We start from the raw sequence: 17,937 nt of genomic DNA, 5'->3' as shown, positions 1-17,937 counted from the left end.
AATTCCAGTCAGGGGCACATGCCCAGGTTTCCGGCTCGATCTCCAGTAGTGGGTATGCAGGAGGCAGCTGATCAATGATTCTCTTTCATCATTGATGTTTCTATCTCTTACTCCCCCTCCCTTCCTCTCTCAAATCAATAAAAATATGTTTTTTTTTTTAATGAAAACTAAAATTGTTGACCACATTACCAAAGGAGAATAAGGTACATTAAAGTAGGGAATTTCGTTGTTAAATCACACCAAGTTTCGGCCTTGTTGAAGAGAATAGTGCTGCTGAAAACTGCGGTCTTATTTAAAAAATGTATATATGCTGACAGTTTAACACACTGCGGGCGGATCATGAGCATTCCCGTGTTTTCATATTACACAGTGTTTTACATAAATGTTAAAGGCACGCCTTAAAGTTAAATACCCATTGCATTTTGAAGTTATTTATTATATGTTCGTATAAGCTAATACCTTTTTAAAGTAGGATACTTTGTAAAACGTTTTTTGTACTCCTTCAACAGAAACTTATCTGGCCACGGGTAAAGCTAGCAATAAAATGATTGGTGCACAATGTGTTAAGATAACCACTAAAAGAAAAGGAACGTAATTCCAAGCCAGGAGGGAAAAAAAGTGTTAGGAGTGGGGAGAGGGTTGGATTGCCAGGAAAAACAAAATACCAGTAAAACTAAAGTAAACTTAGTGGAGAGAAAATACAAAGTAAGATAGTAACGTAAGCCCAAATACATACTAAGTGTAATGGATTACATGCGTGTGTTAAAAAGGAAACCTCTCAGAGTGGATAAAAACCAAGTAAGAAATGGTCTGGAGCTGAGAGACTAGTCAGCAGGACCGAGAGACTTAACCAGAGCCGCCCTGACCTTATCAGGGTGGTTCTGTTCTTTAAAAGATTTTCTATCCTTTCCCCCTCCTCCGCTCCTCCCCACACGTTTCTGTGGGGCCTTATCTGCGGGGCCTTATCTGCCTAGCTCTTAAGATAACATTGTTTTTCTGAACTTTGCTTCCTGAACTAGTGTGGTTATGTATAACATATTCCTGGACTTTCCTCCCAAAAGACACAGACTACACTCTGGACTCCTTGAGGGGGCAAGTGTGGAACAGAGCGGGGACCCCACATCTCAACTCTCCCCCTGGGCCACTCCCACTAATGCCTCAGAGCCCAGCATTCCTCCCCTACAGCCTGTTTCTCAGGGTACACCATTGATTCTCTTGCAATAAAGACTTATTAATTGAAAGTTAGTTAGAGTGACAATCACAGGTTTGGAAAACTTGGTTAGCTCTTGCTTTCTGGTTTCCTGGCAGCTAACTCTGGGCAGCATCAGGAGTCCTGGAGCGGAAATCTCAGATTGGATGTCTAATGAAGGTGAGGTGTCCGGCAGGAAGACAGGGGCTCAAGAGGCAAAGTCTGCCTGGCCAGTGTGGCTCAGTGGAACCAGGAGGTCACGGTTCGATTCCCAGTCAGGGCACATGCCCTGGGTCTCAGGTTTGATCCCCAGTGGAGGGTGTGCAGGAGGCAGCCGATCATGATTCCCTCTCACCATTGATGTGTGTGTCTCTCTCTCTCTCTTTCTCTCTCTCTCTGAAATCAATTAAAAAAATAAAAGAGCCCTAACCGGTTTGGCTCAGTGGATAGAGCGTCGGCCTGCGGACTGAAGGGTCCCGGGTTCGATTCCGGTTAAGGGCATGTACCTTGGTTGTGGGCACATCCCCAGTGGGGGGTGTGCAGGAGGCAGCTGATCGATGTTTCTCTCTCATCGATGTTCCTAACTCTCTGTCCCTCTCCCTTCCTCTCTGTAAAAAATCAATAAAATATATGTATTTTTAAAAAATAAATAAATAAAAAGAGTCAGAGGCTGCCCAAGGACCTTTAATTGGGAAACAGAGAGGCCTGAGTCACTAGGTTGACCACGAGGGTCTGCCGAGGCCGGTGCCGGGATGTTGTAGTGCGGTGACTTCATTAGCCAAGCTTGTGGAGGTGAAGCAACCAGTTCTCAGCCACTTCAAGGACAGGCCTCGTGGGTCTGAGATGTGTGTAAGGGAGGCTGGCAGGTTCCTTTCTCAAGGGAATGACCGGCACTGCCCCCTCGCCCAGGGCACCTTCTGCTCTCTGCCGTTGCCACACCAGGATGCAGGGAGTTGCTAGGCTGGTAGGGATCTGGGGCACAGGGAACCCTTCTGTGCGTATACCCCAGTTAGTGGGGAAAGCCACTCTGGAAGGCAGTAGACGCTTGTGGAAGGAGCACTGGCCTTGGAGCCGTCAGACCTGGGGTGGCATCAAAGCTGCATCACTTACTGCCTGGCTGACCTCGTTCAGCTTGACCTCGTTCAGCTAGTCCGGACTTCTGTGAATACCAAATGAGAGGCTGTGCCCCAGAAGGCTCAGAAACTCATAAAGCATCCTGCAATGTGCGGAATCATCTGTGCTTGGATGCCTTTCCTTGTGGCTCTGGGACATCCGCAGGCTGTGTGTCAGCGGGTGGCTTTATCAGCATGTCAGGCTGGGTTTTTTCCTTCTCCCCATCCCTTTCAGATTTAAGCAGCCTCCTTTCCGCCATCCTCGGCATCTGATTTTGACATTGCTTTTCTCTGCCTGCCAAGAAGATTGTGTTCGGCTGCACTGGTCTGAGGCTGTGGTATCCTGTGCTTCATTGGGCTAGTTTGATGGTTTGTCTCCTGGGAACTGACCGGAGACTGGCTCTAAAGCCACCCTCCCCTCCCCTTTTTGGGGCAGCCTTTGCGGCTCAATCCCATACCCTGGCCTCTTTCTCTCCTTTACCCGAGAGCTGGCTGGGGCCTCCGTCAGCTTCCATTGGCTCCTTGTATCTGCTCAGGCGTGCACCTCCTGCGTAGCAGAAGGCTGTCGGAGCGGGGAGCTCATCTCTTCTTCAAAGCCTTCACTGCCCCTGACCTTCTGGATACTGGTTGCCAGTTCTGGTGCTCTGTCTGGCATTTCAGGCTTGCCCAGCCATTCAGGGAGCGTTTATGGTTAAATGGTCTCCCCAGATTTGCGTAATGTGTGACCACAAACCTTTTGGAAGACCACAGCATTGCCTTGCCACCTGCTGAATTTTCCTCGTTACTCCCCTTCCCTCCTAGAGGGCTCTCTCACAGCGGATCTCTGTAGGTCTCCGACCCCAGCAATAAAAAGACCCTTCTCATTGTTTGCCACCCAGTGCACCACTCCCTGGGACTATGCTCCGTGCTCTGCTCTGCTTCCTGTTTCGCAGGGAGGAGACCCTGTCTGTAGCAGGCACTTGCTCCCACCCCTTCTTGTTCCTCAAGGACTTTGCTTCTCAATTAACCTTTCTTTTTCCTGCAGCGTGAACTTTTCCCTCTACTAAATCACTCCCACTAGGATCCAGACATTCTGTAATATCTCCCAACTTAATACCCATTCCCTTTTCTTTGGTAACATCTTTATTGAAATACTAGAGGCCTGGTGCACGGATTCGTGCACTGGTGGGGTCCCTTGGCCTGGCCTGCGCCCTCTCGCAATCTGGGACCCCTCGGGGGATGTCGGAGAACTGGTTTTGGCCCGATCCAGACAGGAGGGAGCCCGATCCTGTGCGTTGAGTGTCTGTTCCCTGTTGGTCAGTGCGTGTCATAGCAACCGTTCAGTCTTTCGGTCATTCGGTCACTTAGGCTTTTATATATATAGATAATTCACATACCATACAGCAGGCATCCTCAAACTACGGCCCGCAGGCCACATGCGGGTGTTTTTGCCGTTTTGTTTTTTTTACTTCAAAATAAGAGATGTGCAGTGTGCATAGGAATTTGTTCATAGTTTTTTTTAAACTGTAGTCCGGCCCTCCAACGGTCTGAGGGACAGTGAACTGGCCCCCTGTTTAAAAAGTTTGAGGACCCCTGCCATACAGTATGTGAATTATACTGTACACATTTCAAGTGTACAGTTCAGTGGTTTTTAGTCTGCTCACATGGTTATGCAGCCATCACCACAAACAATTTTAGAACATTTCATCACCCTAAAAGGGAACTCCCTACGTATTAGCAATCACGCCCCATCTCCCCCAACCCCCAGCCCTAGGCATCCACTAATCTGCTTTAGAGATTTGCCTCTTCGGCACATTGCACATAAATGGAATCATATCATATGCAGTCTTCTGTGACTGGCTGCTTTTACTCAGGACACTGTTTCCAAGGTTCCTTCACGGCGTCGTGTGTGTCAGTCCGTCAGTCCTTTCTGTGGCTGAATAAGATTCCATTGTATGGGTGGACAACATTTTGTTAGATCATCAGTTGATGGAGCTTTGAGTTGTTTCCACCTTGGAGCTAACATGAATAATGTGGCTTTATAATCATTTGCGTACAAATGTGTGTGTGGACATATGTTTTATTTTCTCTCGCTGAGTCATCCTATATAATAAAAGGCTGATATACAAATAGACCGAACAGTGGAACAACCAAACAACCGGTCGCTATGATGTGCGCTGACCACCAAGGGGCAAGTGCGGAACATGGCGGGCGTTGGTCATGGTGGGATGGTGGAGCAGGTAAGCAGGGGTGCCAGAACAAGGTGGGACACTGGTCGCTGTCATTGGGGCAAGCCTCTGGTGGTTACTGAAAATTCTTTGCTCCTGCATGCTGCAGTCCTGCCCGGCACTCGCACCGCAGCCGGCACCAGAGCTGCTGCTTGCACCCGCTACTGGCACTGGCCCTAATCGCTCCATGCCATCAGTGGATATGAGCAGGGCCGGTGCCATGAACGCGTCGGAGCAGCAGCGGCAGGAGCGGGGCTGCCGGCAGACACAGGACCGGGGACTGTGGCAGGAGGGGCCGGGCAGGGGCATGGAGGATGGGCTAAGACCTGCCTGTGCCTACCGCAGCCTCTCACCCCACAGTTTCTTTCAAGGTGCACGAATTCGTGCACTGGGCCCCTAGTATGGTAATAATAATTCCAGGTTTAACCTTTTGAGGAACTGCCAGACTCTTTGCCAAAGTGGCTGCATCATTTTATAATCCCACCAGCAATGTATGGGCGTTCTTCACCAACACTTGTTAACGTAATATCTCTTTCATTATAGCCATCCTAGTGGTTGGGAAGTGATACCTGATTGTGGCCTTAATTTGTATTTCCCTGATAGCCAATGATGTTGAGCCTCTTTTCGTCTGCTTGTTGGCCATTTCTCATCTGTCCAGTTTTTTGTTTTGTTTTGTTTTGTTTAAGATGTATTTTATTGATTTTTTTACAGAGAGGAAGGGAGAGGGAGAGAAAGCTAGAAACATCGATGAGAGAGAAACACCAGTCAGCTGCCTCCTGCACACCCCGCACTGGGGATGTGCCCGCAACCAAGGTACATGCCCTTGACCGGAATCGAACCTGGGACCCTTGAGTCTGCAGGCCGACGCTCTATCCACTGAGCCAAACCGGTTAGGGCTCATCTGTCCAGTTTTCACCCCATCTTTCTCTGGGTCAGCCATTGTGAAGGTCACCACTGACCTCCATCTAGCCACAGAATGGTCAGTTCTCAGTCACATCTTACTTGTTAAGAAAAATTTGACACAGTAAATTCTCCTTCATTGTTTCTTTTTAAAAAAATATTTTTTTATTGCTTTTTAGAGAGTAAGGGAGAGGGATAGAGAGACAGAAACATCGATGAGAGAGAAACAGCATCCATCGGCTGCCTCCTGCACACCCCCCACTGGGTATCAGGCCACAACTCAGGCTTGTGCCCTGACCGGGTATCAAACCAGTGACCTCTTGGTTCATGGGTCGACACTTAACCACTGAGACACACCGGCTGGGCTCGCCTTCATTCTTGAAACACTTTCTTCTCTTGGCTTCCCAGATTCAGGGCTGGTTTCTGTCCCCTGCTTAACGGGCCATTTCTTTCCTATCTCTCTACTGGCCTCCTCATCTAGACATTGGAGTGCCTCGGGGCCCTCTCCTGGGCCACCTTCTCTTATCTGTGTCAGACCCTACCTAGATAATTTCTTCTGGTCCTGTCATTTTAAAAATAAACTGTACTTTCAAACGGATCCCTTCGGCCCTGGCCTCATCCATGAGCTTCAGATCTGTGTGTCCAATTTCCTCTTGCCATTTCCATGCGGACGTCTAAAGGTCAGCTCACATTTAATCTGCCGCAAACAGAGCTTTTGCTTTTTCCCCCACCCAAACCCATTCCTTTCCTGTCTTTTCTTTTTAAGATATTTTCATTGATTTCAGAGAGGAAGGGAGAGGGAGAGAGAGATAGAAACACCAATGATGAGAGAGAATCATTGATCGGCTGCCTGCGGCACACTCCCACTGGGATGAAGGCAGAAACCTGGGCATGTGCCCTGACGGGGAATCAAACCTGTGACCTCTAGGTGCATGGGACGATATTCAACCACTGAGCCACACCAGCCAGGGCTCCTGGCTTTTCTGTATCAATGAATGCCACCCCTACCACCAGGTTGCTCAGGTCCCAATCCTCTGTGTCACCCTGATTTGAGCCTTTCTCTCCCGTCCCCCATCCCCTTCCAGCCCATCAGTTAAACCCTTCAGAACACAGCCAGCCGCTGCTCACCACCAGCACTGTTTGGGGTATCACAGGAGCTCCTCTCTGGTCTCCATGCTAGTCTCCCACAGCAGCCAGAGTGATTTTTTTTTAGTAAAAAAATGTCTTAACCTTAAGAAAATTAGATTTTATTATGAAATACCTCACACATTCAACATCTTACATATCACATCTGTACTCCTTTAAGAATAAAAATAAAAATTACTCTGTACTCTCTACTCTGACCCAATGCTTCAGAAGCCTCTGTAGGCCCCTCCTTGATCGTATCTACCTTCCTTCCCCTCCAGAGGGAATTTCCTGAATTTGGCTCTGTTTTCTTGAATTTTATCTATTTGTTTTATCATCTATGTATAGAGGCCTCAACAGTTTCTTACTTGTCTTTGGGTACTTTTGAACTTTTCATGAACTCATGCTATAGGCATTTATCCACGACTTATTCTTTTTGCTCAGCATAATCGTTTTTTTGCGCCTATTCATTCCTGTTGATGTCTAAAACTGGTGTTCATTCATTTTTACTATATGACATGAATGTACCACAATTTATCCATGCTATGCTGATGGCCATTTCGCTTGCAGTTTTCAGCTATTACCCAGTGCGGTCAGGAGCATTCTTTTACGTCTCTTTGTGCACATGTTTATATGTACCTGGCAGTAGAAATACCAGAGTTTACTATATGCCCACCAGGACACCCACAATTAAAAAGATAGAAAAGATGGAGGCATGGAACAAATGGAACTCTCATACAGTACTAGTGGAAATATAAAATGCTGCAACCACTTTAGAAAACATATGGTTATTTCTAGTAAAGTTAAACATACACCTATCCTAAGATCTAGCAACTCCACTCCCAGGCATTTACCCAAGGGCCATGAGAGGGTGTATCCACAAAAGGACTTGCACAAAGAGTTCATGGCCGTTTTATTCCTAATGATGCAAAACTGGGAACCGTTTAAATGTCCAGATCTGGAGAAGGATAAACTGCTGATGCACACAGACTGCTGGGTGAATACCCAAAACATTGCACGGGGCAAAAAGAAGCCAGACAGCCAGAGTATATACTGTGTGTTTGTATGGTTCCAGAGCAAGTCAATCCAATCTGCGGTGACAACTCAGAGAAGGGTGAGCGGTGGATGTTGCCTGAAGGGAGCACGGGGAACTTTCTGGGCTGATGGCAATGCTCTGTATTTTACATAGATGCACACATACATGGAAATGCATCCAGCTTTACATGGAAAGAGTTCTGCATTTTATTATATATGAGTTAAAACTTACTGGGGGGAAACTTGTTCCAAGTGAGGTAAGACTTGGGGGTTGGGGTGTCCTATCTCACCCCACCCCATGGGCCCCTTAAGTGTCTACTGAAAGAATAAAGAAGCCTCGTGAGCCAGGGGGCCCAGAAGGCTAGCCTGCTTCGTTTTGCGGGCAACAGAGGTGGGGACTGATGCCAAAGTGTGTGTGCGCGCACCCCTTTCCCCCCCCCGCCCCCGACTTTTTTATATCCGGGTATATGCATGGGCTGAGTGTGAATGGTCAGAGCAGCTGTGAAGGGGAGAAATCAGAATTAGTCAGTGGGCTGCTGGAGGGACTGGGAGTTCCCAGGAGAAAACAAGACAAGTGAAAGCACTTAGTGAGGGTCAGCAGTGGGTGACTTCTGGGGTTTTTAATGCATGCCTGGGGACCTCGGATCTTTTCTAGTCCCAATTAGCAACAACCCGCGCCTCCATTTGCACTCAGTGCAAGCTGAGCAGCAGCTCAAGCTCCCGGGGGCAGCCTGGCCGTGGGGTTCCCAAAGCGAGGGCTTTTGCCGGCCACTCCATTTCTGTGCTCTTTCCTAACATGTTGTTGAAACTAGGGCTTTTCCTCTCCCCACCAAGGCGGTCAGTTACCTCGGCTGCCTCTTCATTGAGTTAGAATCCCCAGGAGTTCTGACGCCCCTGATGGGGGATGTCTTCTTTGGAGCCTCCTGTGCCAGGTCCTGCCCAGCCCCTGCCTTCAGTGGCCACCATAGGCTGCCCACCCGAAACCAGGTCTCCCCAGTGAGGCCCCTCTTTCCCATCCCTTGCTCAGCCTGGACCGTCACCGCCTCCCAGGGCCCCTTGCCTCACAGCTGATACTCAGGTCACGGGCCGCTGAGCGCGGGACCCTGTAAAACCAAGTCCTCTTCCTTAGATGTTGGGCATGGAAATGGGCAAAGGGGGAACTGGAAGAGACCGTTCAGCCAGATGTCATGCCTGGAGTCGGGCCTGCCAGACGGCAGTAGAGTTGGAAGGCGCACACCAGAGCCAGTACTGCTGGGGCCCCAGTGGGTGAGAGCCAGGAGCCCTGGGTGAGGCGTGTCGGGGAAGCTTCACTCTTTTTTTTTTTTAATATATTTTTATTGATTTCAGAGAGGAAGGGAGAAGGCGAGAGAGATAGAAACATCAATGATGAGCCCTAACCGGTTTGGCTCAGTGGATAGAGTGTCGGACTGCAGACTGAACGGTCCCAGGTTCGATTCCGGTCAAGGGCATGTACCTTGGTTGCGGGCACATCCCCAGTAGAGGGTGTGCAGGAGGCAGCTGATCGATGTTTCTCTCTCATCAGTGTTTCTAACTCTATCCTTCTCCCTTCCTCTCTGTAAAAAAATCAATAAAATATATATATTTTTTAAAAAAAGAAACATCAATGATGAGAGAGAACCATTAGTTGGCTGCCTCCTGCACGCCCCCTACTTGGGATCAAGCCTGCAACCCAGGCATGTGCCCTTGACCAAATTCGAACCTGGGACCTTTCAATCCGCAGGCTGACGCCCTATCCATTGAGCCAAACCGGCCAGGGCGGAAGCTTCACTCTTGACCCTGGGAAGCCAGCTTCTGTATCTCCTTGTCTCTCATCCCTGACCCCTGGCCAGTCCCAGGCTTTGGACCAGATAGACCTGGACTCAAACCTTGCCTCCACTCTTGAGGTCGTGACTTATGCAAGTTCCTTCACTTGTGTGAGCCTTGTCTTCCCCCCATGCCCACTGCCGCGCCCCCCCCCCCCCCCCCCGCTGAATAATGCCATCCTTATTGGAATGTGCCGGCTCCTTTCCCTGATGGCTTTGACCCCAGAAATTTGAACTGCCACGAAGGGGCAGCTGAGGTTCTTAAACACAGAGGCGGAGAGGCCTACTCTGCAGCCAGGGGACTCAGTGAGTGGTGGTGAGGCCCAGGGGTCAGGTCAGAACTGGGCTACCAGATTAGGCAGGAGCTGGCGGGGAGAGGCAGGGAGCCAGGATTAAGTAATCCTTGTGGTGGTAGGCCCAGGGCCCGGAGGCCGCACTCTCAGCATTGACCTTGACCCTGCCCCAGCTCCTTTGCACACGGCATGGATTCAGGCCACACCGTTGGCAAGTGGCCTCTTCTCCCTGCTCCTGCCAGCCAGGGCAGCACAGGGCTCAGGCTGTCGGTGCCCCCAGGGGCCTTGGCATTCATTTCGTCCGTAACATACAGATGAAGACAATGCCCAGAGGGCTGGGTAGTGTTGGTGCTGAGCCGGGCACCCTTTGTTCAGACGCAGTCATGTCCTGTCCCGGACACCAGAGCTGGAAGGATTGTTCATTCCTGAGCTAACCCAGGAACGCGTCATCTATAATCCACATTGAGAGACAAGAGGGCAAGTGTCAGGGCCCGGGCCCAGCCTCCGGTGTTACTTAGAGGCTTCGCACAGGCACCAGGGTGGGGGTCCTGTCCGCAGTCCCCTGAGATCTCCTCTGGGATATTGTTCAGTTACGTTTTACCTGAAATGAACCTCACATACCTGAGCTAGGAACATTTTAAAAACATTCTATTAAGAGTTTATTATAAATTGGCTCCACAGGCCACAAGGTAATAAAAGGAGGATGCGCAGCCTTGCAGGAAACAGGCAGGGAGCTGAGGAGGGCCAAGATGCATCTTGGGCCTTGGTGAGCGCATGCCTGGGGTTAGGTAGGGGGCCCTGTAAGGGGAACTGGACTAGGAACTTTCTAAACCTGGTTCTTGCAGGGACTTGCCTTGTGACTCTAGGGAATCACTTTCTGTCCTTGTTCACCTTCTGGCTAAAAAGTGAGGATGGTGGGCTAATCTCGTCCTGAGGCCCCACGTTAGGAGAGCAACGGCCATCTTGTGGATAGTTGGAGGCGAGAGCCCTTTCTTTTGTCTACCCTTCGGTTAAGTGGGCATTGCCTCTCCTCCCAGCTTTGTCCCCTCTGGGACTTGGGGGCAGAGCTGGGGGGAGAACGTGTGTGCACGTGTGCAATTTTGTCTGCACGTTACTTTTTTCTCTCTGCAATTTCAGGGTCATGCTGAGGCAGCCGGGCGCCTGACAAGCGAGGGGAACCTGCCAAGGGATTAGTGCTTGCAGGAGCCGACGGCAAGACGGCAGGACGGCGGGCCCCTGAGGAGCGGGGATGGGCAGAGCAGCCTCTGAGTCCGGGCCAGCAGCACCAGGAAGGAGGCCTGGGCTCTGGCTGGGAGCCTGGCACACGCTCTGCTGACCCAGATGACCCAGACTGCGTTCACAGCAGCACGGTGCTGAGCGGCAGCTGTGCCCAGGCCCCAGGACTCCATTGCTGCAGGAGCTCTGCAGCCCGTTAGCAAACTGCCGTGGGGCCGGGACCATCAGGAGAAGGGACCTGTACCTCGATGGGAAGTGGAAGGACAGAACCTATCGCAAGGAGGATCTTGGTCTCTGCAGCGGAGTTCTGTGACACCCACAGAGCGTCCTGGTTTCTTCCCTCAGGGTTGGGGCCCGGTTCCCCTCCCCTGGCAGAGGGATTGGGCCCGGAGGACCATCTGAGGGGTGGCTGCCTCTTGCATGGAATCAAGGCTGCTTGAAGCCCACATGTTCTCTGTTGTGATTGTGGTTCAAGGGCTTCCCTGCTGCAGGGGACGAGGGGCTGCCTCGGTGTCTGCTCATGAACCACAAGGACCTCGACTACTCCAGACTGGATCATTTCAAGCCGCCAAAGAGGGGGACCCCCAGAGCTGGCAGCCAGCAAGCCCAATGGACTAGAAGGCTGGAACGGACTGACCTCCCCCTCGCCAGGGCAGCGGGAGAGGCAGAGCATCTGTGGCCCAGCTAGTGACAGAGGGACCCAATGAAGCCATAAGCAGGGGCCCAAGTGGCTCAGGGACAGGGGAGCCACTCTTGCCCACGTGCTTTCTCCTTACCTTGAGATCGGGCGTGGCCTGGGACTCCTGCTGCCATCTGCTCTGCAGCACACGCCCTTATGCCCTAGAACAGGCAGGCCTGCCAGTGGGCTGGGAAAGGAGTGGCCGCAGGGACACCGGCCGCCCTCCGGGCCGGTGGTCCAGCCTCCCGGGGCTTCGCACCATGAAGTGCTCCCTGCGGGTGTGGTTCCTCTCCGTGGCCTTCCTGCTGGTGTTCATCATGTCACTGCTCTTCACCTACTCTCACCACAGCATGGCCACCCTGCCCTACCTGGACTCGGGGGCCCTGGGGGGCACCCGCCGGGTGAAGCTGGTGCCTGGCTATGCCGGCCTGCAGCGCCTCAGCAAGGAGGGGCTCGCTGGCAAGAACTGTGCCTGCCGCCGCTGCATGGGCGACGCCGGGACCTCCGACTGGTTTGACAGCCACTTCGACAGCAACATTTCCCCTGTCTGGACCCGGGAGAACATGGATCTGCCCCCTGATGTCCAGAAGTGGTGGATGGTGAGAGAGGCAGGGCCCCCCCCTGCCTGCCTTTGCTGCTCCTCTCCAGGGATCTGTTCCACCACCCCATTTGGGAGTCACTGTTAGAGCCCGCTCTGGGATTTGGGCTGTCTTCTGGCCCTAGAGTCTTGACAAAGCAAGAGGCCCATTTAACCAGAGCTATCTACTAGGATCACAGAATCTGAAAGGCAGAGTGAGCTTTGGCCTGGAAGGAGAGAGAACTGATCTTCCCTAGTGCTTGTCGGGGCTGAGCATAGACCAGAAATGCTTACTGGGCCAGGCAGGTGACATAGACGAGAGAAATGGTCGGATTCTGCCATACAGATCCTGCTTCCTGGCCCAGACTGTCAGCGTTCCTAAGGACAGGGAGAGGAGGGGTCACCAGGAGTCCCACAGGCCCTTCCTGTGACAGCTTGGAGCCCTTGGAGGGTCCTGCCTACTGCTCATAGTCACAGCCTTCCTTTCATGGGTAATATCAAAGTTCAGAGTTCACAGGGCTTGCCCAAGGTCCCAGGTCCCAGTGGTGGCCACCTAGGTCCAGAACAGGACTCCAGACAGAGGTAAATCTATGGGCAGGTCAGACTTCCAGCCCACAGGGATGGAACTCGGGGCTCTTTAAGCACCAAGCAGTAGAAGCCGCTTTTCCTCTGCCCCCCACAGTCATCCTTTTATCTGTGAACTTAGGAATACTCATAGCTAAGCTCTCTCTACACTGAGTTTGTGTTCTTTTTTTAAAAAAATTTTTTATTTGTTTTTTTTTTTTTTTTTAGAGAGAGAGAGGAGGGAGAGAAACATCGATGTGTGAGAGAAACATCCATCAGTTGCCTTCTGTCTGTGCCCCAACCAGGGATCAAACCCACAACCTGGGTGCCCTGACTGGGAATTGAACCTGCCACCTCTCAGTGTATGGGACAAAGCTCCAACCAACTGAGCTACACCAGCCAGGGCACTGAGTTTGTGTTCTCGTTCCCAGGGGTCCTTCCTGTGCTTAGAAGAGGTTAGAGAAGCAGACCCACTCTCTCCCCTGTCCCTTCCACGTATTCTGTTCCCTGAGCAACGCCTGCTCAGCCACAAACCCAGGTATTATGGCTCAGACCACAGGGCATTTTATTTTTTAAATATTTTTTATTTGTTTTTAAATATATTTTTATTGATTTCAGAGAGGGAGGGAGAGGGGGAGAGAGATAGAAACGTCAATGATGAGAGAGAATCATTGATCGGCTGCCCCCTGCATGCCCCCTACTGGGGATCTAGCCCGCAACCGGGACATGTGCTCTTGACTGGACTCAAACCCAGGACCCTTCAGTCCGCAGGTGGACACTCTATCCACTGAACCAAACCAGCTAGGGCTGAAGATTTTTGTATTGATTTTTAGAGAAAAAGGAAGGGAGAGGGAGAAAGAGAGAAACATTGATGTGAGAGCACAGCATTGATTGGTCATCTCCTGCATGCTCCCTCCTGGGGGTCTATGGAATGGAACTGGCAATATTTTGGTGCATGAGACGATGCCCAACCAACTGAGCCATACTGGCCAGGCACACAGGGCATTTTAAAGCCCTAGTTTGACCTTACCAATTGGTGGCCTGTGGGCCATGGCCAGCCCACTCAGTGTTTTTTGTTTTTTTTTTACTCAGTGTTTTTTAAATATTACTATTAATGGCCCAGCCAGCGTGGCTCAGTGGTTGAGCATCAGCCAATGAACTGGGAGGTCATGGTTCAATTCCCAGTAGGGCCATATGCCCGGGTTGCAGGCTTGATCCCCAGAGTGGGGTGTGCAGGAGGCAGCCAGTCAACAATTCTCATCATTGATGTTTCTATCTCTCTTTCCCTCTCCCTTCCTCTCTGAAATCAATAAAAATATATTTAAAGTAATAAATATTACTGTTAGTTATCAGCATTTATGAATCAGAATATTGCACATGAAATCCATACTTTTCAGCTTCTCTTGAAAAGTTAGAAAATTTAGTCCTGGGCTCACAATCTCACATGTCAACAATTGACTGAAGTTGACTCTTATTGATGGGTGGGGCCTCCTGTTTGCCCTGGGCCCCACCTGCCACTTCATTCCTGTGTGTCACAAGCCTGAAGGCATTAGAATGTTACCTGGGCCTCATTTTGTGTGGGGGTTTTTTCACCTGCATGGTGGTGGGACATGCAAGAGACCAGTTTCATTCTGGCTGTTCTAGCATTGAAAGACGGTCTGCATTGAAAGATGGTCTGCATTGAAAGACGGTCTGCATTGAAAGATGGTCTGCGCCCCTCTGCCTTCCCCAAGAGGCTCAGGGAGTGACTCCACGTATCCCATGAATTCTGCCCCGGGCAGCTTCAGTCACCCCCGGCCTTGCAGGCCGAGTTCCTGGGGCACTCCCTGCAGACTGATTGGGAACGAACCCCTGCAGCTCAGCCGGACTTTCCACCTTACCTGCACCTCAAGACGACCCCTTGATGTGACTCAGAGTTGCCCTGAGTGGACAGCTGAGCAGGGGCCTCTTCATGCCTGAGGAGCCACCCAAGAAGTTTCTCTGTTCCTGGGACAGGCCTACGGGTCCCTGGAGAATGTGCCTTGACTCCCCACCCCCCTCCAGTGCATCAGAGCAGCTGGAAGGGAGACTTGACTGTTGTTGAGGGGAGGGTCCTCACTGCTCAGAATTCCTGCTCCCTGACAGCCTGGTTAGGGGTCCTGTGTGGCTTGGACGCTGGCGGGGGAAGGCGGGGAAGGGAGGCAGGCAGGAGTCCCTCTCTGCTCACACCCACTCCCTTCCCCTCCCCTCTGCAGATGTTGCAGCCCCAGTTCAAGTCACACAATACCAATGAGGTGCTGGAGAAGCTGTTCCAGATAGTACCAGGCGAGAACCCCTACCGTTTCCGGGACCCCCAGCAGTGCCGGCGCTGTGCTGTGGTGGGGAACTCCGGCAACCTGCGGGGCTCTGGCTATGGACCAGATGTGGACGGGCACAACTTCATCATGAGGTGAGCCACGGGGACCCCAAGCCTCCTGGAGGGGGGACTGGACTCCGTGACCTTGTCGGGAAGTGTAGGAGCTGCCAGCTGCTGGGGCTGCTATAGGTCTAACACCCAGACCTGTGATAGGTTCTCGCCTTCGTTGGGGTGGATGAGGAGGCAGAATTCCCATTCAAGACTTTGCTTGAGGCCTGTACTCAGTCTCCAACTCTGAGTTAGTCTGAAAAGAGCTGAAACTAGACTCCTGGCTGGCTGGTGGTGAAAACGCCCACCAGAGGCCCTCCTACCTGCCTGGTTTCCTCAGTAGTTGCACCAGGGGTGAGGACCCAAACCAAACCAGCATCTTGCTTACCAGTAATAGTCACAGGCGATTCCTCCTGGAACTCACAGAAGACGGATGTCCTGGGCAGAAGAAGAAAAGTAGAATCAATCAAACAAGCAGATGGATGTCTGCTGCTTGCTCTGGGCCGCTGTCCTTTATGTCACAAGGTTTAGATGGGTTGGGGGGCCCTCACTCGTTCAACAAGACATCAGTGCCCAGTGCCCAGCCTTGAGGACAGAAGGGTTGGATGGGCATTCATTCCAGACAGGGGGACACAGAGCAAGAAATCTGGGGATGGACAGGGACTAAGAGTGGACTTGTGAGCTGAGTGTGGGCTGCTCCTTCTGCCCTGAACCTGTTTTCTGACTTCTTCACTAGACTTGGAGGCAGAAATGCCATCCCACTCCTTGGAGAAAGAGCCCTTAAGAATAAGATACTGAAAATGCCCAGTTTTCACGAAGTATCTCTTAGGATGAGCATTGCAGAAAGACCGGTTTCCCAGGAGGAGGAAGGAAGGGCTTTATCTTAGAATCTGTTGCTGTCTCCATAGCAACACCAAGGCAGCAATGTCTCTGAGGCTTTCCTCATTCCTTGCAAAACCCTTCTTATGGTGAGAATGGTGCGGTAAGGGGGAGGGGGATGCTAGGCCCCATCCAGGAACCCAGAGCCCCTGAGATTCTCCCCATTGTCCAGTGGCTGGCAAAGGAGGCAAGCTGGGAGCTGAAGAGGGGCCTCTATTTACCCAGAGACAGTGGCTGAGGTTGGGGAATGAAGCGTCCATTACTCCAGTCAGCCCTGGAACGCTTGAGAAATGTTCTGCCTGAAGCCCTGCCTCCCTTGCCCTGCCATCTGCATCTCGGTGATGGTTGGGAAGCTCCAGAGTAGAAGCACGACGGACAAGCTAAAAAGGCTTTGCTGCTGTGATAGTGGGCGGCCCCTGGTCAGGCCAAGCTACAGAAAGGAATTCACAGATGTTCCCTCACAGGGACCAGGCTAGGAGGCATGGTATGTTACAGTGGACCCCAGAATCGATTTGTGGAAGGGGTGACCCAGATGGTAATTGGCTGTCAGCTGACGTATAAGGAGCCGGTTGCAGTGGAGGTGACTCTGCTTATAGGCATATTTTGGTTTGGGACCAGAGGGGAGGCCTCCCTTCCTGGAAGCAGCACCAATGTAAAGACCCCACTGTGAGGGCCAAGCTGAGTTACCATGAGATGATGGCTCTACCCACCTAAAGGCCTCCTCCTCCTGAATGTCTTCTGAGCCCTGCCGACGACTCCGAGTGGCGCTGAGCTGGTCCTGCCTTCGCTGGCCAGCAGATGGGTCCACAGTTCCTAGAGCAGTGCCTGGCGTATCGTAGCCATACATACATGAATGAATGAAAGGGACTAGGCACCAACCCCTAACCACGAATGCATGTCTACACTGCCTGTGCCCCTGCCCCCAGGTCTTCTTTGGCGGCTGGAGGCAGCCAAGGGCAGACAGAATTCTAGAATGCTTTGCCCTCGAGATACAGGAATACAGCTCATCCTCTGCCCTGCTCTGCCAGGGCTTGGCTTCTCCAGAATGAATCAGAGCCTCAAAGCAAAATCCTGTCTCCAGATGCATGCCATGTTCCCCTGCATTGGAGACTCTGAAAATACCTTTTGGACCTCTTACTCTGTTTATTCCCAAACTTTTGAAGATTGGTGCCTGCCCAGCAAGTGGGAGGAACCTCAAGGAGGTGGAGGCTCTGCAGCAGGGCCCACTGCAGGGTGGGAGGCATCGTGATGCTGGGTGACAGGTCCAAGAAGGGACTCTGTGAAAGCTCTGGCTGCCAATTCAGGGGGGAAGGCAGGTGGAGGGCTGTCTTCAGAAGCCATCCTGGGGCAGCGGTAGCCCTTTGATCTGCAGGACCAGTTTGATCTCTCCATTTCTGGTGAGATGAGGTTTGTTTCTTGAGTCTTCACAAGAGTCAACCTTGACCCCAGCTCCTGTCTAGCCTAGAGCCCAGCCAAGACTTCCACTGCCTGCTACCCTTCTGTCCCCCAGTAGCTGAGAAACACCATCCCTATTAAGCCTTCCACTCCAGCCTGCTCTGTTCCTCCCAGAAGGGAGGTATTCTTGGCGGGGGGGGGGGGGGGGGAATGTACACAATAAAAATGCATTATCCTAAGTCCCATTTCCCAAGAGTAAGAATTATTCATAATTTTAATACCATTCCAGATATTTTTTCTATTTGTATACAAAAGTATTTTTTCTTTCTTTTAATGAAAAATGGTTATCATACTATCAAATTTTAAGTCTTCCTTTTCTGTGTTGTAATTCCCTCCTGCTGCACACAGTAGGTATTCAAGAGCTATGTGTTATAAGGAAAGAAGTGGGATACCTCACAGCACTTGTGTTTTTCACTGAATAACTCTTGGACTTTTTTTTTTTTTTTTTAAAGAATAGTTTACCAATTTTGAGAGAGAGAG

At 51.3% G+C, this 17,937-nt stretch overlaps 1 protein-coding gene across 1 annotated transcript in view; it reads left to right on the top strand.

Moving 5' to 3' along the window:
* The window catches only part of ST3GAL2 (ST3 beta-galactoside alpha-2,3-sialyltransferase 2), a 44,691-nt gene that overhangs the window by 21,042 nt on the left and 5,712 nt on the right, over positions 1–17,937 (top strand). The window contains exons 2-3 of the mRNA XM_008139993.3: positions 10,822–12,198; positions 14,975–15,168. Coding sequence (XP_008138215.2) covers positions 11,860–12,198; positions 14,975–15,168 — 533 coding nt within the window. The 5' untranslated portion in view covers positions 10,822–11,859. The remainder of the gene's footprint in view (positions 1–10,821; positions 12,199–14,974; positions 15,169–17,937) is intronic.

Source organism: Eptesicus fuscus, chromosome 21 (assembly GCF_027574615.1).
Source record: "Eptesicus fuscus isolate TK198812 chromosome 21, DD_ASM_mEF_20220401, whole genome shotgun sequence".
In the NCBI taxonomy this organism is placed as follows: Eukaryota; Metazoa; Chordata; class Mammalia; order Chiroptera; family Vespertilionidae; genus Eptesicus; species Eptesicus fuscus.
The sequence above is the reverse complement of the archived record's forward strand: the minus strand, read 5'-3'. Positions and strand labels throughout refer to the sequence as shown.